The sequence below is a fragment of the Pteronotus mesoamericanus genome, unplaced genomic scaffold (assembly GCF_021234165.1).
Source record: "Pteronotus mesoamericanus isolate MK-2021 breed Mesoamerican mustached bat unplaced genomic scaffold, CSHL_Meso_final contig_1, whole genome shotgun sequence".
Classification (NCBI taxonomy): domain Eukaryota; kingdom Metazoa; phylum Chordata; class Mammalia; order Chiroptera; family Mormoopidae; genus Pteronotus; species Pteronotus mesoamericanus.
Genome location: NW_026554998.1, coordinates 1,012,036 through 1,038,952, shown reverse-complemented (window position 1 = coordinate 1,038,952; position 26,917 = coordinate 1,012,036). Strand labels below are relative to the sequence as shown.

At 50.4% G+C, this 26,917-nt stretch overlaps 1 protein-coding gene across 1 annotated transcript; it reads right to left on the bottom strand.

The window, feature by feature from the left end:
* Nucleotides 1-292: 292 nt before the first annotated feature.
* On the bottom strand, nucleotides 293-20,407 carry SFXN1 (sideroflexin 1). Its single transcript, XM_054567850.1, has 11 exons — nucleotides 20,279-20,407; nucleotides 13,854-14,021; nucleotides 10,931-11,101; nucleotides 10,125-10,223; nucleotides 8,911-8,986; nucleotides 8,082-8,167; nucleotides 7,017-7,144; nucleotides 6,383-6,432; nucleotides 3,752-3,801; nucleotides 3,325-3,372; nucleotides 293-2,384 (listed from the first exon to the last, which is right to left on the bottom strand). Exons 2-11 carry the CDS (start codon nucleotides 14,015-14,017, stop codon nucleotides 2,288-2,290), a joined length of 969 nt encoding a protein of 322 aa, XP_054423825.1. The 5' UTR covers nucleotides 14,018-14,021; nucleotides 20,279-20,407; the 3' UTR covers nucleotides 293-2,287.
* Nucleotides 20,408-26,917: the final 6,510 nt, after the last annotated feature.

Sequence of the window (26,917 nt, the reverse complement as noted above, 5' to 3'; positions counted from 1 at the left end):
TCCTCTCGGCCACGTGTGTGGTGTTGGTCATCAGGGTGTAAGCAGACCGCACCTCTGTGCCCGTAATTCACGCTCTGTGGGGCGGGGCCCTCCGTGCACATGGTGTGCAAGGAGTGGGAAGGCTGCTCGCTACAACTAGGAATGTGTTTGCTGCGAACGGCGGAACACAAAAGTCTCTCTCCAGGACGAGATGTGGATGGCACCCCGGGCAGTTCATTTCAATGGGAGGTACCATCAACAGGAATGTGAAAACTGCATTGTCCTTTATGTCTTGTACAAATAAACGAGAGAATTTATTTTCACTCTGAGTTTATTTAGCACTTCATCCAGGTGAACTGAAACAATGCATTGATTCCCACACTGGCAAGACACTGCGCCGACACTGAAGCGAAAACTGCCGGCCCATGGGCACGGACAGTCACGCTCCTCTGCCTCCTGTCAACAGAGCTGCGAGTGACTGCACCTTTACGAGCTCATTGCACTTCATGTGAACTTTTCTCCAGAAAGGGTATTTCTGAGAGATCAGCAAAGACTGCCAGTCCCGGTCCATTTGTTCCTTTTTATAAACCATGATTAAACTAGACAGTAAACATCTCCATGTAAAAGCATCAAGAGCCAGAAACTTCCGTAAGTCATGTTTAAAAACACACAGCTCCATGTGTGTTATCCCTTTGATAACAACGCTTTGGCCACACCTTGCCCAGTGTATACAAATTTTAGTTCAGCGCCCTCTGTCCAGCCATCCGTTTTTCAGCCGAGGCGAGGGCCCTGGAATGGAGCTCCCGATGAACCGGGGTGAGGATTCTGCGATGCCCTGGGCCGAGAGGGGCGGGCCTGCGGTGCTCTGGTTTCTGGGGAAAAGCGCCCTTCCAGTACCTCATGGAGATGTGCCTGGAGTCTCAGGCTTTTACCCCTTTTTAAAGAGAAGCATCCAAGGCCAGAGCGTGTCATGGGAACTACTCCTGCTTCAAAATGAGAGCATTTCAGTGGCATAAGGAAGGCTGGGCGTGGCCCGAGGCTTCAGACCCATCCATCCTTTCAGAGAAGAGGTACAGACACAAGGTGCCGTTTGCTCTTTATGGGGAAATTCGCTCTGGTCACATGGTTGGGGAAAAGCCTGCCCAGACTAGTTTCCACTTTTGTTTTCACTTATATATCTCTGAATTATGACGGAATTGAATAGTCTACACGCAGTGGCCCACCTGGCCTATGCCTCTGAACAACAACAGACTTGGAACATAATCTGTGATACATGAAAAATATAAAGCAACTACAGATGATGTAAACAGTGGTTCATGGATTCCTTATATTCAAATAGGGTGGAATGCAATACACAACCTTCAAGTAAAATTCATTTAGTCACTGATTTACGTACATATTACTTCCATATATTTCCAAAAGCCAAAGAGATCTAGAAGGACGGCAAACAAAGACGTGCGGGGGCTGGAACTGTGCTGTCACTTCTAAAAACTATCAGACAAACCAGAATCGACCCAGTCATACAGCACCGGTACTGGATATACTTCCTACACTTGACATTTGTACACTTCGGTTTTTTGACTATTTGTTGTAAATAATTGGATTTCAAGTTCAACAAGTATAATATTTTCCTAAGAATGTAAAACAGAATACATTTAAAAGTCAACCAGAGAAACCCACCAGCAGCAACAGCACACAATTCTCGAGAGCAGGGCAGCTTGCCACGGCTTTCAGGTGGTGTGTGAAGGGGCTTTTACCCTTCAAATCCCCAAAACTCATCATCTGCTTTGGCTTGCTCACTGCCCAAATTGGAGGAAAATTGCCCTTAATATTTACGAGTCATTTTTTTATTGTTTAGCATCTGAGCTTTTGTATTGTCCCAAATCACTACCTAGATGGCCTTGATTTGAAACAAAAGTACGGTAAAAATTCACTGTTACCCGGACTTCCTTTTCACTGACTAACAATCAATTTCTTGAGCATATACTGAACATCTACTCTATCCATAGCAGTACTTTTTAAAACTCTAGGTGAGGGCTGGGATATTGTCTTTGAGGAAACAATTACCACAAAAGCTACAGGAAGGCCATTTCTGTCAATTATCCCATGATTCCGCGGGCCAACAGGTATGGGGTGCCTGGCCCACCCCAGGTGCTATGCTGTATGTACCAGCCTGACTCTAAAGGCTAAATGTGGGTCTTCAAGAAGTTTGTGTGGCTGGGAGAACCGAGGTGGAGCAAGACTTCCTCACTAAGGCTGCACCAGGTCTGAGGTTGGTGGGGTTGTGGTAGAGGTGCCTTTCCCCCGTTCACAGTCCCTTGTTGAAGTACACGCGTCGTAACTCAGGGTGGGTCTCTCGGATCTTGGCTTGCAGCTCAGCCTCCAAGCTTGTCACAGACATGGAACTGGGGTAAGGGAGGAAGGACAGTTATTACATGGGCAGAGGTGGGGACTGAAAGGCCCTGCTGTCTCTGAGCGGGTCTTAGCTAGCCACACCATGACGGTACACAGGTTTATTTCCTTCCTTAAGAATGGCGGGGTCACAGACAGAAGAGGATGCGCAGGTGAAAGGTGGCGTTCTCTTTCAGGTGGAGGGACCCGATAAAGTTCGTTCTAGAACACAGTGCCTCATCCAAAACCTCCTCTGAAAGCCCGGAGCACTACAGACGCTATGCTGTGCTTCGGACCCGCTGGCCTGGGAGGGCGTCACAAGGCCAGAAGCCTGGAAACATGTGCACAAAATCAAAACAACAAAAAGCCGCTGCTCTGTGCCTTGAAGTGAGAGCAGGAGGCGGCTGAAGGCCTAGGTTTATAAGAAGCTGACTTAAGGCCCATGCATCCAGGTGTCACATCAAAAGGCTACAAGGGCAGCTTGGGACGAAAATCCACAATAAGGCTTTTAAGGCAAAAAAACCACATAGGAAGAAGGGAAGCAAATATACCAAGCACCGAAGCTAAGCACGTGTCATTGCCGTCCGTGGGGGTGGAACTTAAGTTCCAATAGATCTGTATTTCAGGTGCACACGCCAACGACTGGAGGACAGTGAACCATATTTAAAGATTTATAAAAGCAAATTTGCACCAGAGTTAACCTGAGTCTTATGAAAGAAAAAGCATTTCCAAATAGAGCGGGAGTAGGTAGATGGAGCTGGGTGAAGAGAGTTTTGAAATTAAACAGATGTGCGTTCGATTTCTGCCTCCAGCTGTTCCTGTTAGAGACCTTGGCTTCCCTCATCGGCTTGAACCTCGACTTTGCCACCAATGAACTGCAATAACAGCCCCTGCATCTTCACCTGGTTTCTTGGATTAAAACTCATATGGTTCCGAAGAATAACAAATACATACCTTTTCTGAGGAAAGAGAGCACAGCACAGGGGTGTAGCAAATACCAAACTTAAAAAAAAAAGAAAAATCAGAGCTCTTAGTTTCTAGTTTACTTTTCCAACAACTCCCTTTCCCTCTTTTGAGCCCTACATTGCCTCACAAAGATATATTCTGTTTGTATCATTTTATTATACCAAGAACTGCCAAAATAATAAAAAACCCCAAAGAGATAACAGGAGTTTAAAAAATTGTGCAAATAGTCCAAACATTGTAGGTTTTCCTAAAGAGAGCTTACGTCTAGCTAATTATTTGGACCATAAGTCCAGGTGTTCTGGGATGGTCTCATTTTCAAAATCGGGCCCCATATTACCTACCCCTCTCCCCTTTCATATGCTGCACATTTATCTTTAAAAAACAAAATTCATGATACCAAAGGAATTCTACTCACCAGAAGCCAACCAATCCAACTTGAATGGGTGCACTCATCCATGGGAACCTCTGTGTTGAGAAATTAAATTATTTTTAATACTTTGTATACAGGCTCTTAGAGACCACTTCTTCAGCCGGTTAACTGGAAGGGGCCCCCCACATTACGAGACGTGGGCGGGGCTGGTTGGTGCGGTCTGGGGAGACACGGCCGCAAGCATGCCCGCGCTGACTTCCTGAGCCCCCGCCCCGGCCTGCCGGCACACACACGTGCGGAGAACAGGGCGCCGCTCATCTGTTTCCCCTGCACGGATGACCTGAGTGGTGCCTCGCTGGGTACAGGCTGGGAAGGAATTGCTATTGTTTACTTATCATTTATCTTCTGGCTGGGAGGCAGTACAGCCTGGTCCCAAATGTCCGCCCTAACAGTTTGTTCCCATCTGTGGGGAGAGGCCCGGCAGAGCCAAGCCTTGGTGTCCTTGTCCGCAAAACAAGGGTCACAACAGCTTCCTAAGAGCATGTGGGTGAAGAAACACCAGGTCACATTCGTAAAGCACCGAGGACCACACCTGGGGTGCGGCAGAGGCCCCACGAACAGCCCCCTCATCCCCTGTCCCCCTCCTTTCTTGGCTTTAGCTGCTATCAGTATGGTTCAAGCTACGGCTGGCATATACTGTGTTGGCCAGTCGCTTTTTAAAAGCAGAAGTGAATTGGTTGGTTGGTCTTTTGGAGAATAAGGACTGTTAGATTTTTAGTTTTCTAAAGGAGTGGCACCAAAATATGCAATGTAAAGAGCGACGAGCTATGGGGTCGCATAACTAAGGCCACGCGAACAGCTGCAAGCAGGTGGTGAAATGGTTGTCAGTGTATCAGCCAACTTAGTTAAGTGTCAACACAAGCTGTTAGAAGATCCTGATCCCAGTGAGCTCGTGTGCAAGGCGTACCCTGGTCCCCGAAGTCTCCTCCGGTGACAGAGGACATCACACAGGTTAACGTGAGGGGAGAGAGGCGTGGGCTAGAGAGGAAGGGAGAGATGTCGTCAAGAGGAGACAGTCCCACAGAGCCCACCCCTCAAAGGACAGCAAGAAAAGAAAATGCTGGATCTTGGGCAACTGGCACCATCCAATGAAGGATTTTCATAAGAAGATGCTAAATCCTCATGCTCGCACTTCCCAGACATGCGACATCTAGGTCGGTCCCAGACTCGGTGATGGGAGGGCAGGCTAAGGACAGAATGAGATGTTGCAGAAGGATGAGCCGGGGCCTCCGCGAGCTCCCGAGAGCAGCCTGCTCGTTTCCAGCGGACCCTTGTCTGCAACACCCTGGGCGGGCCCGGCAGCTCGGGCAACAGCCGCCTCCGACCTCGGAGGACGTGTACAGACGGAAGGCGACGGTTTTGATGGAAAGGCTCTTGGCAAGGACAAGCGTCCTGGAAAATTCTGACTTAGCCCATGAAACTCAGCCTGGACGCCATCCCTGCTCCTGCTGCCTTCTCCGGAGTCCCAGCCTACATGCTCATCCTGCTTCCTACACAGGACATCCGAGGCCTTTGAGGGTGCAGCGTCCTGAGGCAGGGGCCGGGGTCTGCGGATTTCTCCCGGGGGCTCTCCCAGGAGCAAAGGGACACTAGAGAGCCACTTTGAGCCTCTATCGCGCATTTCACATCTATATGTAAGATTGGATCCAGCAGTCAAATGAGGCGCTCACCATTACTGTTTCTTCTTAGCATAATTTCTTTGCTTATTTTTCTAAGAAGGTAATGGTGTTGAAAGCGTGGCTGAAGTGTTCCCCAGCGTTTGCCTTCGTTTTCCGACTGGGGCCCAGTGGGAGTGCGCAGGCCAGCGCGCACGCCTGTGGGCATTTCGCGTTCTCCCAGTCACCGAAACCGCGCAGGCCCATGAACGATGTCCTTTTTTCTGTGCTGTACAATGTCCCTGCGATGTCGTAACCACAGTTCTGTTTCTAAGACCCCAGACAACTCCCCCAGCACAGGGGCTCCTCCAGGGAGGAGCCCGGCCCACTCCCCCCAGCAGCTCTGACAGGGCCACTTTCCAAACAGGGGAAGCCACGGGGTTCCCCTGTCCCACAGCTCCCCACTTGCTTCCAGAACTGGAGAACTGAGGCGAAGCACACGCTATTGCATTAAAACGTGGGAGCTGCAGAAAGGATGCACTGGAGATTTCTTGGTTACAGTTTCATCCTGTAATGTTTTCAGACCTTGAGGGGAAGCAGTTGATAGATGAGCGAATTATTAGATGTGATCTCTAAAGAAAAATGAACCGGGGCCTTAAATTCACGGTTCCATGAAGCTACGCCCGAAGTACTTTTTTCATTTACGAGAGTGTGGACAGCAACACGTGAACGCCGGATTCACACCCTCTCAGCCGTATCACCCAGCTAAGGTAAAGCGTGTCACTGGACCAGAGACTCTCCAGAGGCGTGGGCGGCTGCCTGCATTTTCGAGAGCTTTTTCCAATATCTGAGACTAGAAATAAAATGTTCCTGGAAACATCTTTTTATTTATGTAAGTGCCCAAGAGCCACTGGCCTTCAAATTCTTTCCTCGTGATTTACGTAGGAAACATTCTGTGTGGTGTGAAGTCTGAAAAGGAACGGAAAAGACCGAGATAATGACAAGGAGAACCAGGGCTTACCTTTAGAAAGGCTCTCTTCTCCAAGGTGTTCATGATGAACGGGGGGATGGCTGGAAGTAAGGAAAGACCCACTTAAGTCCTTATTTCATGTCTATTTCCAGCTTGCATTTTCCCCCAACCATTTGACAAAAGGCTTCTATCACTGTTGGGCTATTTTCACACTGACAGAGTAATTATTTAAAATACTTTAGGATCAGGGAAAAAAAAAATCTGCTATTCTCAATCTTTAGATTTGTGAAAAATAATGTAATGTTCTCTTCCAGCCTGAAAGTTCTATAATCTTGAGAATTTTGCATTTAACTTTACTTATGAACAGCACCAAAATGAGGAACATTTGCCTCCCGCACTAATAAAACAAACGCCTTCCCCCTGGCGGGCGGGGGTGGGGACGGCCGTGTGGAGCAGAGAAGACTCTTGCCTTGAGCCCGACAGGCCACTTGCTAGCCAGGCGACCCCGGGAAGGTTACTTCACTTCTCTGAGCCTCGGCTTCTGTTTTTTGTTTTGTTTTGTTTTGTTTGTAAATTGGTAAATGAGCCCGTCCGCCAAGGGGAGCGATTTCTTTGGCGCGCTGAGGCATCCACGCCGTGCAGCCCGTGTTTGCTGAACGCGCGAGCGGGCGGCGGCTGTACTGACCCATGCCCGGGGCTGCCATCAGGATCCTGGAGACGACCACTTGCGTGATGGCTTGTTTCGCCGCGTGTGCCGACTCACCCAGGCGGGTCCCGTGTTCGTCGGTGACGGGAATGCCGACCTTGAGTTCCCTAGAGAGCAGAGTGCACGCCAACGTGTCCACAGGTGCCTCATGGAGCCGTTGGAGAGGTCCAGCCCCCACTTAACCCGATCACCCGCTCGAGTGACATTTTGGGCATGAGCAAGTCTCTTATTACACACCATGAACAAGTTTAATCCTCATACAATAGGCACAGAAGTAAAATAACACAGTAACTTTGTAAAAAAAAAAAAAAGGGTGGTAGCAATTTTAATAAAAATAGGACTCAAAGGGTGACCATGCTACCTTAAGAATAAGGGTAATCTTTTTGCTCATGTCCACATTTGTGCAAGTTTCCAAAAAAGAGAAGGATCTAAATGAACTGACAGAGACCCAGGAGGAGTCACCAGCAGGTGACACTGTGGGTGTTCGTGACAAATCAGGAACAAGGCCACAGTTACTGAGGCTTTCCCAACAGCTCCTGTCATTACCCACCCTCTCATTAGCCGCTCCAAAATGCTTTTCTCATTCCTCTCCTTTAGTTTTTGCCAGTTCTAAAAAAAATACTTCCAAAGGTGTAGATTAATATTATTTTAAACTCCGAATGAAAACTCCGGGTGGAAAAAAGGTCCTATTTTTAGAGGAAAAACTTCCTGTGTATAAATCTTCTTTGCCTAGACCTGACACAACTAAATCCAAGTTGTGATACAGTCTTTTAAACATTTTCTTGTACCGAACCAGAAAGAGTTAGTCCTGGTCTCCCGCACGCAGCGGCTGCGGTGCCTGCCAACTTGGCGGCGGGGCTCGCTTCACCTGTGGACCCCCCCTCGCCCCCAACTCCAGCTTATTTTGATGCAAATCCCCGACCTCATGTGATTTTATCTGTAAATGTTAAAATAATTTTTTCAAAGTTTCAACAAAGCAATTCTCACAAAAATCCTATCGCTGCTGTCGCGCGCGAGTCCCCTGTAGATGTGCACACGACTCACCTTTGCCTCATGAGCGGGATATTGATGCAATTAGCAGCAGCTACGGCGGCAAAGGGCACGAAACGTCCTATGAGCGGCGACACGTGCTGCCGAAGAGAGAATCCCAAACGCATTAGCTAGCTGTTCCCTGATTCCCGAATGGCCGTACTGACTGCTTTCTGAGAACCGCGAAAAATGCGGAGTCCTACTTCTGTAGAAACTCAGGCCAAGAAGTACTTTCATAGCCGATTTCCTAGTGGTATTTTTCTATCTCCAGCCGGGCATATGAGACTTCTGAGGCATTTTGGCAGCTCAGTGCGGTTGATGGAGAAGAGCTTTGGTCCCAAAGTCTGGAGGCCAGGTGCTGTCTTGTCCCCCTCTTGAGAGGTGTGGCCGGAGGCCCGCTGCCTACATGCAACCTCTGGTGGGCTGCTGTGGTGGGTGAGCGTGAGGCGCTTAACTTAGGACTGGACACAGTGTCAGGCACAGACCAGGTCTTGGTTATGGGTGACACCCTTCCCCCAGCTTATTGGAGGTTATAATTAAAATATGCAGAGACAATGACGATTGCCCTAGCAGGTGTGGCTTAGTAGATTGAGCGAACCAAAGGGTTGTGAATTCGATTCCCAGTCAGGACACACACCTGGGCTGCGGGCCAGGTCCCCAGGAGGGGGCGCGCGAGAGGCAGCCATACACTGATGTTTCTCTCCCTCTCTTCCCCTCCGCCCCCAAAAAGCACGACAATAAGAAAGTCACAGGACTTGAACTATTTTGAGAAATAAGAGTGACTCAGAGCCAGGCAGGTGAGAACCAACTATGGAGCTTTCCCGTGGGAGGAAAACCCAAGCACCTTGGTCAATGCATTGAGTCCTAGGGCCGTCACCACAGCGCCAGTTGTTGCGGACACGTAAGCCGTCCCCAGTTCACTGAAAAGAAAAAGAACAGCACGCACACGATGGGTGTATGTCCGGGAACCATTTTTGTGTGTTTATTTTCTTTAAGAAATGATGGGAAAATGTGGAAGGGCATGATTAAGAATGGGTCGTCCACGAAACAGCTCCATCATCACTGCACAGGGGAGAAGTCTAGAGCAAAGGCGCGCGGACTCACAGGAACAGCGGGATCCTTCCCCCAGGACTGCACGTGACCCCGAACGCAGACACGAATGGCGCGGGCAGTGCAGGGCGGGGGAGGGACGGGGTGCGCGCGGGCGAGAAGCAACTGATGTGGGCAAGTACACACTGGCCTATGCGATCGTGGCACATCTGTTTACATTCAAAACACGCTTTTCAAAATAGTCACGTCATACCGAAAGTTAAAATGCAATGCTGTTCTTCTTAAAATGATAACTTAGTGTATAAAAACTCAGAGTCTCGTCCTCGAACTACAATGAAGCCCAAGCAATTCTCTCCTATTTAGAAATACATTTCAGCTCAAGGACTGGATGCAAGGCAGCTGTAACAAACCCTGCTGAGCCCCACGCTCTTTGTTGCGACCGCAGCGGAAGAACACAGACTGCGAAAGGCAATTTTCAGTGATAAAACAAAACACTGATGTGTTAGACAAGGGATGCTCAAAGTTTTGGTTAACTGGCCATTTTGGCCTGTCTAAAAACTTTTTTCAGGGAGGCAAAATTTTAAACCCACTCACTCTGGCTCCATCAATGTCTGATACTTAAGACAAATCAGGTATAAGAGCCCCCTTGACCTGTGCAGAAATCACACTGTCGACGCCGTTAGTTTTGACGCTGGCGTCTGTCCACATGCACAGGGCAGATGGGGGTGTGGCGTGTCATTCACGACAGGCCCGCCCTGAGCTGCTGCCATGTGTTCTGTGGGGAGATGAGGCCGAGCAGGTGGATGACTTCTCTTCCTACCGGTGCCACTAACAGCACGAGTAATGCCTGAGAAGTCAGTCCGGACAAAGTCATCTAGATAGAAAGGGCAAGACAGGACCACTGCTGAAGAGAATGCTCCACAATCTACTCATTTAAACAGGACAGCATCGCCGCCCCATCAAACGGACATTGGAAGGGGGCAGCGGGCGGGTACGTCGTAGGCTTACTTGACAGTGAGGGGCGCGTCTCCACTCCTGTTGGTGTAATTGACCACGGCATTGAAGGACTGGTTGACCCACTGCCAGAACAGCACCGCCGGTGTGGTCCTGAAACAGAGCGAGCCGTCACATTGCCCCCACCGCCTGCGGCTGGCCGCTGGGCAGGCCAGAAAATGCAAACCCCGGCAAGCAGCGAGGAGGGGACCGGAGGCGAGAGAATGCTGGGTCGGAGGCTTAGGACCCGGTGGCTGGCAGATTTTTATCGTCCCTGCTTCTCAGCTTCCTCCTTCGTTAGATGCGGGTGACACCGAGCTCAGAGGGTCATGGTGAGGACGGAGTTGCCTTACTTATGCTTTGTCTTACGTGTGCGGAGAACCTGACACAGAGCAGGCACTCAGTAAACGCCAGGTCCCTTTTGTTGGGAGAAAAGGAAGCCATTGGTAGGCTCAGTAGTCCCGATCCCTCCTAACTGCATGTGCAACCTAAATGTCTCCGTCGGCGCCTCCACCTCTGTCCACGCACATCCCCACCCGTATCACATGAACGGACAAAGGGAATTCGCATAGACACTCCTTTTTATTTTCCTTGTCTATCTCATTTCCTTTGCGCCTAAGCTTTTGGGAGAAGATTTCAACCTCCTTTTGAACAACAAAGAGAAAACTTCAGCAGAGGGAAAAGGTACAACAGACCCCTAGAGTTACATCTATACGGAATGGAACTCATCATGAAATCATTATTTACATTATTTACATACAAAAATCTACTCTAAGCCTCTGTAATACAGAATGAACTGTCATTACCTCTCCATATCTTACCTATAAAACGTCATCATACAGCCTGTGATGGTCATGTTCATGGGCACCTGAGCTGACATTCGTCCTATCAAAACCATCTTTTCGCCAGTGTCGGGGTGAAAAGCGGAATCATAGATGTACTTGGCTCTCCACAGTTCATTTTCTGTAAGACCTGGAGGAATAATTCCTTGTCTGGGAAAACAACAACAGATAACACGACAAGTGCTCGTTTCAAGTACCTCAGCAGCGGTGTAGAGGTCGGCAGCCAGAAGGCTTTCAGGGTTACATTGACTTAAAACAGCTGGGCCAGGAGCGAGTGACAAATCCATTACCCAGAGTCAGTGATATTTTAATAACACAAAGGACAATAAACTCTTAAAATGAACATTTCAACCCATATACCTCAAATTATCTATAATTTGGAAAAACCAAAACATACCTTGTAAAATAGGGAAGTAGTAAACAGAAATATTCTTTGTTTTAAATGACATATTTATAAATATATTTTGAACTTTGTAAACTCTAAAATATTTTTAACCCATTTGACAGAGCTGTGGCAATCAAGAATATGAATTCATTTTTATATCAATAGTTTGAAAACCTAGATTAGAAAGGCTCATGTTTTCTACATATCAAAGCAACACGTATTCATTGCTGCAATTTAGAAAATACGAAATTCGGTAGAGCCATTAAAATAGTTCACGTCTTCACCTATTCAGCACCCCTGGTAATGTTTTGGTGAATACACTTTTAGCCCTTTCTAAGATCTGTATACACAATGTGTTTATTTGAAGGCATTGTACCAAACCTGCCGCTTTATAACCACCTTTTAATTCAATGATATTCTGTAAACATCTCTCTACATCTTTAGATATCCTCCTATCTCATCTACACTGGGTTGACTAGTGACACCGCCCCCTGCCCCCCAAAATCACATCCACCTGGAACCTCAGAACAAGACTTCATTTGGAAACAAAGTCTTTGCAGATGTCACTGGTTAAGATAAGGTGCCCTTATAAGATGGCGATGTGCAGCCACACAAAGAAAGCCAGGGACGACAGAAGCGGAGATCTAGAGATGGAGCTACAAGCCAGGGAACCCCTAGAGCCACCAACAGCTGGAGGGAGAAGGAAGGATTCTCCTCTGGACCCTCAGAGGGGCCGCGGCCCTGCCCACGCCTCGGTTCCAGCCTTCAGGCCCTGGAGCGGTGAGAGAGTAAGTTTAAGTGGCTGATGAGCCAATCATCGGCCACAGGAAGCTAGTACATCGCCCTTTTAAGTGTATCATAAAACAGTATATTATACCAGCCCCCTACTGCTGGACATTTAATTGCTTTTAATCTGTTCCATTTGTAAAGGATGAGGAAGTGAATATCCTTAGAAATAAGTCTATCCACACTTCCAAGATTATATAGAAAGAAATGAGTGCATTTGCTGAGACAAATGCAATGTAAAATACAGAAACTTCAAATGGCTTCTGTCCTCTCCCTCTGCTTTTGCCATCATCATCGTCATCATCATCAGCAGCAGCAGCAGCATTGTTTAGGTGGCCTGAATGTATCCCTCATACACGGTGGGTAATTCTGTGTCCTGTGTCATCTGCTATCCCGACAATTTTCCTTCTGTAGTCAGGTGGGAACAAACGCAGCTCCTGCCTAGAGGGGCCTGACCCACTTTTTAAGGTTATACGAGTGTTTACTATACTTCTTGTATTTTCATAATAGTTTCTTTTTGGTTATTTGGTCACTTAAGTTTTTAATCCATTTGTAATTTATCTTAAGATATGAATATGTGAAACGTGCTTAACTTTACTTGCCAGTTGGCTGGCTTGCCCTTCCAGTACCGATTTAAAGGCTCCATTGGTCGTCAGTTGAGAGTTTGTGGATGCTAAGCCTGCTTTCTGGACTTTCTGCCGGGCTCCCCTTACCTACATCTGCATCTGGCAGTGACAGGACCTGCCATTTTAATGCAACAGTTGCTTTCAAGACTTGGTAGAGCGCTGGTCCCTCACTGCTTTTCTTTCTCAGAAATGCCTCAGTTAAACCAATTTATTCTTCCAGATAACTGTTAGAATGATTTTGGTAATTGTGTAAGTGGTCCCTGTTGTACTTTGACTGAAACCGGATTAATCCGGAGAGAACTGGCCCCCCCCCCACAGTCGGCTTTCTGTCCGCGCCCAGGGCCCTCGCCCCCGTTACAGAGGCCTCTCAGACGCGGTGTTCGGCAGCACGGTTCATGGCTTGCCCTTGGTTTCCTGCCTCATTACCTAGGAGACAACCTCTTTTATGTGTATTACATGTCTCCATTTTTTAAAGGATTATTAAAAAAAAGAAACCCAAACCAAAACACTAAGAATATGTGACAGGAACCATCTGTGGTCCGCAAAGCCTGAAATGGTTCTTAGGTGGTCTTTTACGGAGAAAGTTGTGGCCACTGCCTCGGCGGATCGTTCCCCCTTCCCTCGTGTCCGGCTTTTGGGCGCCTCCCAAGCCCGCACACCCTGCCCCCAGCCTCCTTCCCACAGTGTTTATTCACTGGGGCTTCATCTCCACAGTGACCAGCCCACCCGAACTCTTGGCGGTTGGCCTTTGGTATGACGCTGCCTCCACCTGCACATAGAAAGGTGCCTGGGGAGGCTGTAGGTGCAAGCGGAGGATGTACCGGAGACAAGAGGCAGGGTGCTGGGACAAGGGGACTTTGCAGATTGGTCCCAATGAGTGGGAAGAAGGGCTGTCTTACTTTCAGGGTGCTGTGACCCCTGACATCTGTACTAAGGGTCAGCAATGAGGGATAAAACATGCCTTCCTATGATTTCTCTTCTTTTGTAAAAAGGATTCCATTACAAAAAATAAAATTGTAGACTTGCTAAGTGAAGGTTAAAAGACAACAGGCTAACAGGATGATCTATTAATAAATTCAGCCAAAAGCATAACCACCGACGTTACCCGTAGTCGTGCACGATTTTTCTGGCGTTCTCTAGTTGTTCGTTGGTTAGCAGGATATTCCTGGGATCCGTTACGGTGAAGAAGTGACTGGCTCGTCCCACAAAAGTGCTTTGATCCCATCGAGGCTCTTTGATGTTAATGTTCGGGGGCAGTTCTCCTGACATGGTCCTGGGTGAGGGAGGGGCAGAAAGACACGGCCCGTTAAGCCTTACGATTGTCCGCACACGGTCGGGGACTTCCGTGTCTCACTGATCTTTGAGTAAATATGCATGTATATTCCTACTTCCAAAAATAATTTTACTATTTTACTATTAATGGCAGAAAGACAATCTAAATCCATAGTTAACTTTGTCCATAAATCTCAACCAAATTTCAATAATTTCCCAAATATGTCTTTTTATAAGTCCATGGCATTATACCATTCCTTACTTTTGGAAACCTAAAACTACTCTAGAGGAACTAGAAATAGAAAAAGTTTTAAAAAAAACAGTATCAACAGTAGCATGGTCTCAGGTTTGAAAGCCTTTTTCTGGGTGAAATAGTCAACATCAAACTGCTACTGCATTCTGGTTTATCTTCCTTATTTCTATCAGTAGGCGGGGCTAAGCCACTGTCCTGGGAGGGCGTGAAGTCCCGGCACAGTGGGAGGGGGACCAGTGGATTTGGCTCCCCTGCAGGCTGGTTTACTCGGAAGCACCCATCCCGGGTCTGTGGTCCCCGACCTGCTGCCTGCCTTCCCGCAACAAAGGTCAAAATTGGTCGAACGTCAGACCCCTTTTTAGAGAACAATGCCACACCCACCAGGGACAGGCTGCACAGGACACCGGAGAATGTGTCCACGACCATGCAAGCGCGTCCATTAGCTTTATACCAGTACAGCAAGCGAAGGGTACCACCGAGGGAACCAGGAGACACCCGTGGGAGCCCACCCTCTGCGCGTGTTCACCTGGGGCTCTGGCAGGGATGCGGGAGCACTGGGACATTCAGAGGGGCCACGGAAGAGAGGCAGGAGGGGGACCGCACGGCCTCAGGGGGCTAAGTGGAGAGCCTCTGCGGGAGGAATTTTTGACCAGTTAGGTACGAGCTGGTTTAGTAACTGCAGATGGTCAACAGCAAAAATGTGATGCTTTACGCATCAGCTAGGCAGATTTCTGATTTTCAACAGGTTCAGTTTTCGTGATCTGAAGACGTGATGGAATGGGGGTGTAGAGGAGCAAAAGAGGCTGGAAGATTCCAGAACAGAGACATTAGAGGGAAAGGCCTGGTGAAAGGAGGTCTCTTGGATATTGAAATACAGGCATAACTCGTTTTATTGTGCTTTTTATTGTGCCTCGAAGACAGTGAGTTGTTTTTTTTTTTTAACAAATTGAAGGTCAGTGCCCCCAGCACGTTGATGGGCCCCCGTTTTCCAATAGCATTCGCTCATTTCAGTCTCTGTGTCATTTGACAGTTCCAACTTTCTCATTATTATTATACTTGTTATGGTGCTCTGTGATCACTGATCTTTGATGTTATTATCGTAATTGTTTTGGGGCACCATGAACCACACCCACAACGGATGGCGAATTTAGAATAAGTGTTGCGTGCGCTCCATTCCCATGTCTCTCCCTCTCCTCCTCAGGCCTCCCTGTCCCTGAGGCACCACAATAGTATAATTAGAGTCATTGATAACCTGCAAAGGCCTCTAAGCGTTCATTCAAGTGAAAGGAAGAGTAAAAGTCTCTCGCTTTAAATAGGGAGCTTCAGTGAACTGTTGAGCTGTCCATGGAGCTGGGCCTTTTTCCGAGGAACTTTTAAATTGGATCCCAGCCTCCATGAACCATTCTGGGAGGCAGGACTGCCTTCCTTCCAGGTTAGATGTCACACAGCCGTCAAACCGCTGGGCCTCCCTGACTCCTCTGCCAGGGCCAGGACTGCCTCCCACCACGCATCAGCCTTCAGGGCTGGTGAGCAAGCAGCTCCAGCTCGTCAGCGGCGATCTGTTTGGCTTGTAAATGAGCCCGCTGCCCCAGCCGCTTTGCTGGACTTGAGTTCCTGGCTCCAAGCAGCACCTCCCTCACTGACCTCTAACTTGGAATCCTTGGATGGAGGGGCCAGGGAAGGAAGGGCTGTGCCAGGGAGGCAACGTATCTGAGTTCAAACCCCAGCTCCGCCGCCAACGGTCACCTTGGCGACACTATCCCACGGCTCTAGGTCTGTGTATCCTCATCAGCAAAGTTAGGCTACTGCCTACCAGTGTCCACTCGTGTTGAATGTCCCCTTATTCGAAGAGCTTGTCTTCTGTTTTCTCATGTAACCCTCCTAACAGTTCGGTTACCAGGGTGGTTAGCTGACCTGCCCTAGTAAGTGTCTGTGCCAAAGTGCTAACCTCACTTGTCCGGCTGCAGAACCCCTGCTCCCCGGGGAGGCGGCTGTGACCAGAAAAGCGTCTCCCTGGAAACCTCATTCAAGAGCTCGGTGGGGCCTAGGAACCTGAATTTTAGGAAGCATAACATTGGTATCCTACGATCAGTTAGGTTTGGGAAACGCCATGTTTGAAAGAATATAAAAATTACAAGTAAATAATAACCAGAAGCCCTCCCCGCAGGGCAAGAGCCTTACCCTCTGTATACATATTTACGTGGCCCAAGCGTCACTCCCGCGGGCTGCTGGGCCTGTCCTTCCTGGCTGGCTCCTGTCGAGGAGGCCCCTGCCCTGTGGCCCAGTCCCCGAGGGCCTGCCCTGACAGCCCACAGGATCAGAGCTGGACTTTAGCCACAACACTCCAGATTGGAGTCCTGATCCTGTCCCTTCCTGCCCAGCATGACTCTGGGTGAGTCACCCCACATCTCCGAGTCTCAGCGTTCTCCTCTGTAAGGTAGAGGTCAGCGCTGGCTCCTGGGGTTGGCGGATCAGCAGGGCTTTACGGACCTTGACCAGCTGTGCATCGCAGGCAAGGGCGCGACCGTCGCCGACAGGCCAGGTCCCCAGGAGCGAGGCTGCTGTCCACAGTGACTGAAGTCCAGCCCGTATGCGCAGAGGCGGCGGGCGGGGATGGGGGCGGAGGGGGCAGGAATGGAATGAAGCTTTGCCGCCTGAACATGTCGAAAAAATAACCAGAAACATCTAAGCAAAACAGCTTTTCCCTACAGTAAACTTTACTTCAAACTTTTAGCCACGTGCCAGGAAACTGCTTCACTGTGGGAAACATGAATTTTCCAAAATTTCACAGAAAATAAGTTAGCAGAGACTATGCTTCATCGGGGACTTAGTAACAAAGACCTTTAACCCTCCCTAAAGATTAACACTGACGATTAAGGCATTAAATCGAAAAGTTGGTTAAAACAAATACAGTTTTAAAGAGCTAAGAAAGAGCAAGAAAGAGTCTGGTTGCCTGGTTACCTAGTTAGGGCCAGGCAGGGGTGGGGCACTGTCGCAGTCACTGTGGGGGGGACAGGACTGGGCGCCCCTTATGGGCTAGGCCGCAGGCTTGCTGCACGTTATTGGGTTGCTAAGTCCTTCTTTCAGCCCTTTAAGGAAATCTCCCCTATTTTGTAGCTACTCAGAGAAACCAAGTGCCAGGCCCCAGATGGCAAAGCCGGGAAGCGGCTGCCCCGTCTGACTTCGTACCACACTCCTGACCCTTGGGCGGCCGGAGGTGGCGGCGTCTGCCCAGACGGCCAGGCCGAGTCAAGGAGTCAGCAAGTTCCCTTGTTTGTTGGGCTTCGAGCGGGTCACCCCTCCACCCCCACAGTGTTCCTTTCTTATGGGCATGGCCACACAGGAGATCAAGCTACAGACCAGAAAGTTGAACCCTATGCAAAAAATTATATTCTTTCAGAGGGCACTTCCCCTCAGCAGTGGCTTCCCGTGGTGCACTCTCCTCCACTCCGGGGCCAGGCCTGTAAGGACAGGCGGGTGCCGCCCGGGTCAGGAAGACGCGGACAGTGGCCGCCTTCCACGCGTCTCCCCGCCCCGCCCGCCGGAGCCCACCTCCGGCCCCGCCCCGCAGACCCCGCTCGCCCTAACTTTCAATACCCAGGTAGCAACACCACCCCGTTCACATTCCAGTCCTCGAGATCAATTTTGGGTTTGCGTTTTTCAATCAACATCTTAGGATGGCTGAAGTTCTTATTCATTAAAAAGAAATTCTATTGGTTTCTGCTGGGAGTGGTGGCCTCAGGCTGCTGAAACGATAAAATACCGCCCGTCTTGTCTTGTCACCTCTCGGACAGAGGCAGCTGAGTGTTTTAGCCACATCAAGGAATCAGCTCACAGATGATATACTCTGACTATGAAAACATTTTACAAATTTACAGTAGCTAGCTAAAAACTGAATAACTTTGAACTTCTTATAATTAAGTGCAGATTCGTGATATAGTCTAACTTAATTTTTCACCTTCTAGGCTAATTTGCACAGCCAGTATTTTTTTGAATGACTTACTGGTAACAATTTTTTTGCCTTTCACCTCAAGCGAAAGGTTCTGCCCGTGACCACACTCCAACTCCGCGTGTCTAACCACTGGCCGCGCAGGAGTTCATTCCAGGGCCCCCAGAGAGCAGAGGAGGTGGCCCTGCTCTGAAGTCACTGCTGCTCTGGCGGTCCTCCCAGCTTCTTCGCAGGGAGTGAGGGCGCGGCGGGGAGGGTCACTCCCCAATGGCACCTTTCTATGCCCACCTGCAGCGCGTTTCGGAGAACTCGTACAGGGCGTTGAGAGCATTCTCAGTATTTCACTACCTGTGAATTACAGCCAGCCCCGCTAAACACGCTCTCCTCTGACTACGGCCGCCACCAGTGCCCGCGGGGCCGAAAGCCTGCGCATTCCCTCTACCCGTCACTGCATCCTTAGAGCAGTCCCGCATCAGAGCTGGTGGGCCCTTCTCGCCACACACCATCAAGGAATCCTTGGTCTGTAGGGGTCTGCAGGGGTCTAGCTGGCAAGGCAGCTCCCCGGGACTGCAGGGGTCTACCTTGCCAGCCAGACCCCTGCAGTCCCAAGGAGAGAACAGACCTGCGTCAGGCCCCAGCACTCCTTGGTGGGCCCCACTCTTCCCCCCACAGCGCTCCCTCTCCTCTTGCAAACCTTCTGCGTCCGGGAGCCCAGCACCATAACGGCTCCAAAGCGCCGTGTTTACCCGCACGCTCCCTTTCACCTATCACAGTGCCTGGAACGCGGAGGGGACTCAGTGAGCTGGGGATGGACAAAGGAAGAGGCACTCTAGGCACCCGCGTCAAAATCTGGAAGGTGAGGTAGACAGACGAGAGATGAGGTCTTTGCAGGAAATTACCAATCGAATGCCCCGTGGGTTCAGGGGCAGTTGCGCACAGGGTGGCGGAGCCACGCCGAGCGCTGCAGAGCTTGGCTTTCCCATTCAGGCACTCGACGGACGTGCACTGGGGTGTCTGCGGGGCAGGCCAGGGCTGGGTGCACAGGACAGCTAGGGGAGCAAAGGCAAGCACACCCTGATCACAAGCAGAGAAGAAAGGGAGCAAGGAAACCACTCCATTTCCACTGCGGACGCAGGTGTTCAAGGAAAAACACAGGGGGACGTCTAACAAGGACGTGTGCCCGAGGGGGGCCGTTTTAGACAGCTCAGCCAAGGAGGAACATCTTTGAAGAAGGAACGTGTGCGCTGGCACTCAGATGGCCAGCTGGGTGACCTTGGGCAGGTTCTTCCACCTCACTGAGCCCAGTTTTCTCATCTGGATCAGGAAGGCAATGCAAGTAACTCACGAGGATGGGAGACTACACAATTAAAGGGACCTAAATCACCTGCACACACTTAGTAGCTAATGCTGGTATTGTCACCCTGATAAGGTTACAGACCTGAGACAGGATGGAAAGATCAGGGAGAGCAGAGAAATGCAAGGTCTGTCCAGGGCCGGACTGCTGCCCATCTCTCTCTTCCCTGCTGGATGGCAAGTTCTAGGGCCGGGGCCCGCGGTCTCCTCTGACCCCAGAGCCCGGCTCTGCGCCAGGAGAAGCCAAGAACTAGGAGCACGAGGAGCGTGGGGGTCGGTGCCACCTGGTCGCCGAGCAATCGCGCGCGCGGTGGCCTGTCCCCGCGGCAGCCATCTTGGGTGTCCTTCCCGCGAGTTTCGTCACGCGACCGCCAGAGACAGCGTGGCAGGGGGCGTGAGGGCGTGCGTGTGGGAGCCCGCTCCCATCGGGAGAGCTCAAGGGGAGCTCTGGCTGCTGGAGTGGGGAGCTGTCAGGGAGGCGATAGCAGGGGTCCCCGAGATGCAGGGACCTCTGGCCCGGGCGGTCCCCGACATGGCGAGGGGGCTTGTAATCGCTCAGCCGGGGGTGCCCCTGCAGCCGGCACGCGGGCGCACGCCCCTGCCCGAGCCCGCGCCCCGCCCCAGACTGCGTCCCCCTCCCCCCACCCCCAGACTCCCTGTGCTTTTCCCACCCACGGTGGTCGCGCCGCCACCCGCAACTCACCGCTCCGCTCAGGCCGCCGGCACCACTTGGAGGACCCGCTCGGCGCAGCCTCAGTCACCCCCGGAAGCGCTTCTCCCGCCACCGCCACCGAGGCAGAGTGCGCGCTGCAGCCTGGAGCGCGCTGGGAGCGCGCCCGCGTCCCCGCCCCGAGCCGGGAGGTCGGAAGCCCCGGACCCGCCCCCTGAGTCACGGCGGGTCACCGACCGGGCCTTCCCCGGACGTAAGCGCCAGCCGTGCCAGCGCTGTGGTTCCTGGCTCCTTGCCGGCCCCCGTCTTTGCCCTGATCTCCCAAGTTCATCCTCACGGCGGTGCGGGGCTCCGCTCGAGCTAAAGCCGTGCTTTCTGTTTTAGTTTCCCGACGGACTACCCCTTCCTTCAATTTCTTTATTCCCAGGGTCTGGCATAGAGCAAACACCCGTTCATTCCCGCACCCACTCATTTATTCATTTAAACTAGTCTGTGAAAGTGAAACTAAGCCGAAAGATGTAAGCGACATAGGTTCTGGGCCCCGGGCTCAGCCAGTCCTGACGCTAGATTTGCCTACTTGGCTTCCAGTTATGGGAGCCGGTAAATCTACCAACATACACTTAAAGAAAAGACCAAAAAAAAAAGCCTTTGGAAGTTGTATTTATATCCCCGACGCGGGGGTGGGGAGGGGCGCTGTAAGAGAAGTGGTGACATTGGTACGGAATGCAACTCCATTTGAAAAAGTAGGAAAAAGAGGCAAAGGCAGAAGAAATGAGCTGAGGTTTTCCGTATAAAAAGCGAGCGTCTGCATGTGTTTCTTCCACTGTTTTAAATAAACAACTTTCCGAAACAGCTTCCAGGGAAGCTGAAATAGCGTTTTTTGGCTTTGCTAATAAGGAAACTGAGCACTGGGTAATTCTTGCTAGCCTTGCATGGACAAAGGTCGCAAAACCCTTGTATTTTAATACGGACTTTGAACTGTTCAGGGCACTGCAAAAATAAAACAGAGCGAACGTCAGCAGAGATGGGGCATTTCTGAGCATCGTAAAAGTCAGTGAGGTGAGGAAAGAGCTTGCTGACTACAGCACAAGATGAAGGTTTCCTCTTGGTAGGACAGGGAATTCAGTGATCATCGTCTTCCTTTAAAATTACCATTGAAATGAAAACCTTAAGTTCCAGGTTATACTAGCAGAGCTATGTATGATGGTAAAAGAAGCACATAGTCATGTGGATTTGAAAAGTACGGAAAAGTTCAGGTGCACTCTCCATGTTTTCCCCAGCACCCTCCCTCCTAGACTCGGAACACATATTCTTCCAGTAATTTCTTTTCTTTTCTGTCCCATCAAACCGCGGTTCATCTGATGCTTGCGTTTCAGCCCTCTGCGCCCATGACCCGGAAGCAGGAGGCCCAGGGGGTCGCGACGCGGGCTCTGGAGCAGACCGCCTGGCTCCTGATTCCGCCCCTGCGCCCGCTGGCTGCGAGATCCTGAAGAGATGAGTCCCTTTGCCCCTCTGTGCCTCGGCTTCTCTATCTCTAACACAGCAGGAGGCTAACACGTGCCCGGTGGACTGTGGGGATGATTGCCTGAAAGGGAGTCTGTGCCGAGATGCGCAGGGCGCCCCGCGCCCAGGGAGCCTCGGGATCCGAGAGCCGTTCCAGACGCACGGCTCCCGCAGCACCGCGTGCGGCTCTCTGTGGGCGTCTGAGCATGGTCTTGCAGTCCTGTGTTCTCACTGTAGACTGTGGGCCCTTGAAAATAAAAAACTCAAGTCTTACTCAATTCTCTATCCCCATCGTCTAGCACAATGCAGGACGTGGTGGATCCAGGACATTTTTGCTCAATATGTGATTAGCATCATGATGTACATACTTTCCGATTTGCCTTCTTCACTGAAAGGTACATTTCATAAACATTTTCTCAGGTTACACTATCTTCATTCATTCATACTTTTATTGATAGATGCTTATTGCACACCAATTATTCATTAGCAACTGTTCCTGGTGCTGGGGACTCTTTACCGAAGAGCTCGAAGGTAGCCCTGCGCCCTCATGCCATGGCTGTTCTCACGGGGAAGGCCGGCAGTGAACGCTGTCTGTGAGCACAGTGCCTGGTGGCAGCGAGTGCGATCCATAAACTGGGGGAGCGGAGGGAGAGAGGTCAGGGCCGGCCCCAGAAAGGGCTCTTTCCCATCTGAACGAGGACAGAGTTCCGTCGAGTGCTGTGTCCTCGTCCATCCAACCTGCCGAGGGGACTCCATCCACTCAGGCATTTTTGGTTCAATGTGTTTTTTCTCAGTAGCTCAGCAGAGCCTTATAGAAGGTGGGGCGGGGGCAGTACCTGTCATGGAGTGCCCACTGCGTGCTGGGCACAGTCACCTCCACAAATGTCTTCTCCAGTCTTCGCAGGAACCCTGGGGGCTAGCGACTTGTATTAGGGTTCAATAGAAAAACAGAACCAGGAGGCCATCTCTCTTCGTCTGTCAGTCTGCCTACCTACCTATTTACCTACCTACCTAGAGATCTCTGGTGAGGAGATGAAGAGAAAGAGGAGGTTATTTATCAGGCCAGACCAACGAAGAGACCAGGGACAAATTAGTCTCCCCAAACAAAGGCTTGGGGTCAGTTTTAACAGGCGAGGGCGAGCAGAAGCCACACATAGTTCTTCATGCTAATGCTGGGGGTCTGACCAGGCAGTCTTGGAACTAAGCCAACTAAGGTTTGGAACGTGGAAGGGCCGGCGGAGAATGAACAAAGAATTTGGCAGAGTTTGACTTAGTGAGTCCACATCCCGTCCCAGTACTGGGTCTTCCTTACTGATGGACGCCAAGCTTCCTGATGGGCTCTGGGATCCGGCGGGTGAAAGGAGCATCTCTGTGGCTTGAGTCCCCTAAACTCTTGTTCCGCTGGGCTTTGGGGGTCACCTTAGGGTTCCTTAGCTGCTTGGTGTGCCCGCTCGAGCGCCTGAGAGCAGGCTGAGCGGCTCAGCCCGGTGGCCTCTGGAGCACAGGGAGGAGGCCCGCTGCTGTCTCCCGACAGACACTTAAGACAGGAAAGCCATTAGGGCCTCGTTCCGGTGTTAGGGCCCGGTCCCCACAGCAGGATTGACCTGCCATCCGCCCACGGGTTGGCAGGGAGACAGGCGTTAGACTCTGTTCTTCAAATGTGCAGCCCACAATCCTGAAAGCCTTCTTGTCTGGGAGTGAAAACCCGGTGTGTCTCAATCACGAAGCATGTGTAAACCACATAAATTGGCTCTTTGTTTAAAAATGAGGCAACACTCACTGTCACGTGGGAGCCAGTTCTGGCTTAAATAGATCCTGGAGGCTAAACACCATATTGATTCTCCTGAGAAAACCAAGTCATAACATTATGGGTTTAAGGAACTGGTTCATTAGTCAGATTAATCTTAACATACTAGGCAGAAATAAGGGAGAAATAATACTTCGCATTTCTTTTTGCTCCGGTGAAGCCCTCGCTGTTCCGTGTCTTCGACCTTCCCGAGAAGAACACGATACCTGCTTCCTCTTTGGGTCCCACCCTTCCGTTCCGTTCCAACATCCATTCACTGAGCGTGTGCTTGGGTGGCTGTGATGGGTACAGCGAGCGACCCTGAGTCCCTCCCTCCCAGGGTGGGGGACAAACTAAACCAATAAACACGGGATTTTAGGGAATGAAAAGTGGAACGAAGAAGCTAGGTAAAAAGACAGAGCCAGGCATGCATGGGGCTCTGGGCGGCATCTCAGACGGAATGTTCAAGGACGGCTTCTCTGGGGAGGTGGCTGTGGAGCAGAGGCCCGGGCCAAGGCAGGGAAGGAGCTTTTGTCACCCGGTGTTCTCACGCCTGTGTCACAATGCCTTAGATTAAGTCCTGCCTGCTAAACTAACCTCTGTTTTCCTGATTGAGACCTTGACTGATAGAATGTGGACATTTCTTGATGGCCTTTCAGGACCCACTAACCTGTTCCGCTGACACCCCGACTTGGGCGCGGCCACCTTCGCCCCAGTTCATAGCAGCCACTTGGTTGAGGTGGGGTTGCACCAGATCGTAGCTCCAAGGTGTCGGCGTAACCCTCCCTGCCTCTGACTAGCGTGTGAGCTTGGGCAAATTCACAGATGGCAGCGGGCTTCAGTTTCTTCAGACTTAAAATAAGGCTCTTAAAGCTTTCACCAGAGTCGGCCTGTAGAGGGCACTAAAAAAACGTGAGTTCTGTTCCCTCTTTTTTTTTTTTTTTTTTTTTTTTTTTTTACTTTAGTAGCTATCATTCTTTTGGTGTGTTTCCTCTTAGCACAGAGGAGTGCGACCATGACCGGTCACTGCATTGCAGCGAATACAAAACACCATCTCTCTACTGGCTTCGACTCAGAAGCCCCAGCTCATCGGCTTCGGCTGCGTTTTGCAGTGACTTAACTCAAGTGCACCTCAGTGCTCTCTGGCCCTTCCAGTGCGTCGCAGACTCTCTAATTAACCTGCTCAGTCTGGCTTCTAAAAGACGGCATCTGCTGGTATGCACACTGCTTTGTTTCAGTTTATGAACTTGGTTTTCATGCCTTTAAGTCATTAAAGAAATCTGTAATAATAAGAGTCCTAGTCCCATATCAGGGACTGTGAAGGGGACAGCCGTCCTTGGCTCTTTGTGCTGGAGGTAGTACTGATCTCTGATACACAGAACGTCCGCTGTCCTCTACCTGCCGTGAGAAGTTAGGCTTTGGAGTCAGGCCTTGCCAGACTCATGTTCTACCGTCTTTTTCATCATGTGGCGTTGGACAAGTCACTTCCCCTCTCTGAGCCACCGTTTGAGTAAAATGGAGATAATATCTTAACAATCTCTTCTTCTAGGCAGGAGCAGTGATGGATATTATGTTGAAGGGAAGGAAAAAAACATTTTCCTCCTTTTCTTAGAAGGTTCTTTTGGCTTGACTAATTATTAAAACAACATAAGGCAGGTTAAGAGGAGAAAATGACCAGATTTAAGACGTATGCATGTATGGGGGTTCCATAGGGATGAGACCTGAGGACAGACCGGGAAGCGAAGGCCCACACGCCATCCTGAGCTGCGGGAAAGGGCGCAGCGCTGCGGTTTGCGGCTCCAAAAGGCAAGAAGGCAGGCCACATGGCAATGGAAAGCATGTATGGTAAATGAATGTTTGCTGGGCCATTATATATATGTATATTATGTATGTATGTATATATGTAATAGATTGTAAAAAAGGGACAGGCGGCGTATAATATTTGCTACAGTGCCCAGTAGCCTCAGGTAAGACACCAGAGGGAGCAATGAAAAGTGTTGCTCATTCCTCCTAATCCGCCTTTACAAGGTGTTTCTGAAGATTAGAGACACAGAACTGCGTCTTAATTCCTGCCCCTGGCGTATGTTGGGATGGTGATTGGGTGGCTGGAAGCAGGAACTGAGTGAGAGATGTTGAGACCTGGGTTAGAAGAGTAGTTTGAGAATAAAAAAAAATGGTCAGATGTCTCCATGAATCTCAGAAGAAGAACAGGCAGGAGTGTTTGACTTTGAACGTGGAGGGGGCAGGGACCGAAGGAAGAAAAAAGCCACTGCAGATTGGCAGGTGGCAGTTTTAAAAAGGAAGGGAACTTACACATGAGGCTTATCCTGCAGGGCTGCAAGGTGAATAGATCTCCCCTCCTCCCGCCAGAATTTTAGGAGAGTACAGAGAGGTGCGGCCGGGTTCGGCCCAGACGGTGTCAACCACACGGGGCTCTCCCAAGCCTGCGTCCTTGAAACCCGCTCTCATTGTAGGAGTGCGCATGGGTGGGGGGGGGGGGAACATTCCGAGGATGAGGGGTGGGGCAGCCAGGAGCTTCCGATTGCCCAGCGCCATCTCTCCCGCCAGCCAGTGGTCGCCTCTTCCCGATGACCTTCTCCAGCAGGGCTTAGGTTGACCGGTGACCATGTTGTGAGGAGGGAAGTAACTTAACCAAAGGCAGAGGCGGGCTGGGGACCAGGCCTGGGCTCACGAGTCTCCCCTGAACGGAAGGAAGCTCTTGGGGCCCTCCAATCGTATGTTGCCTCCTGGGCTCAAACAGGCAAAGTAGCAGCTTTGTTTCTCTACAGAACACTGATTTACAGCCTCAAGACCTGCTCTAGCATGTTCTCTGCAAAGCCTGTCCCCTGCGCTTCATGTGGTCTGCAAGAGGCCCAGCGGGGACCCTCTGAGGTGACTTAAATAGAGTCTGTAGTTACGGAGCATCAACACTTTTTGTGAATTAGCCCGCCTTTCGCGTTCACTTGGGGTATGATTTTGCTAGTAAGAGCATCCTTCCCCCGCCCCCAACAGAATTGAAACTCACGGCCATTCTGTGACATTTGTCACTTAGCACTGGGATATAAACTCTCTGAGGACAGGGTTGTTTGTTTCATTCAGTGATCTATTCCCAACGCCTATAAAAGCACCCGAACCAACGACAGGCACTCACTAAATATTTACGAAACTCACGACGGCGTTCGTCACCATTCTATCTCCTCTCAACGAGCTGACCCTGCCGACGACCCCAGGAGGCCCGGCTGGGCCGAACCGATTCCGTGTGTCTCAAAAGACTGAGAGGCTTAGACGGGGGATGGCACGTGGGTTAGTGCAGGGTGAATACCGCACATTTCTGCTTCTTATTTAAATCTCTTTACAGGATAATTGGCTGTTTAAAGAAAAAC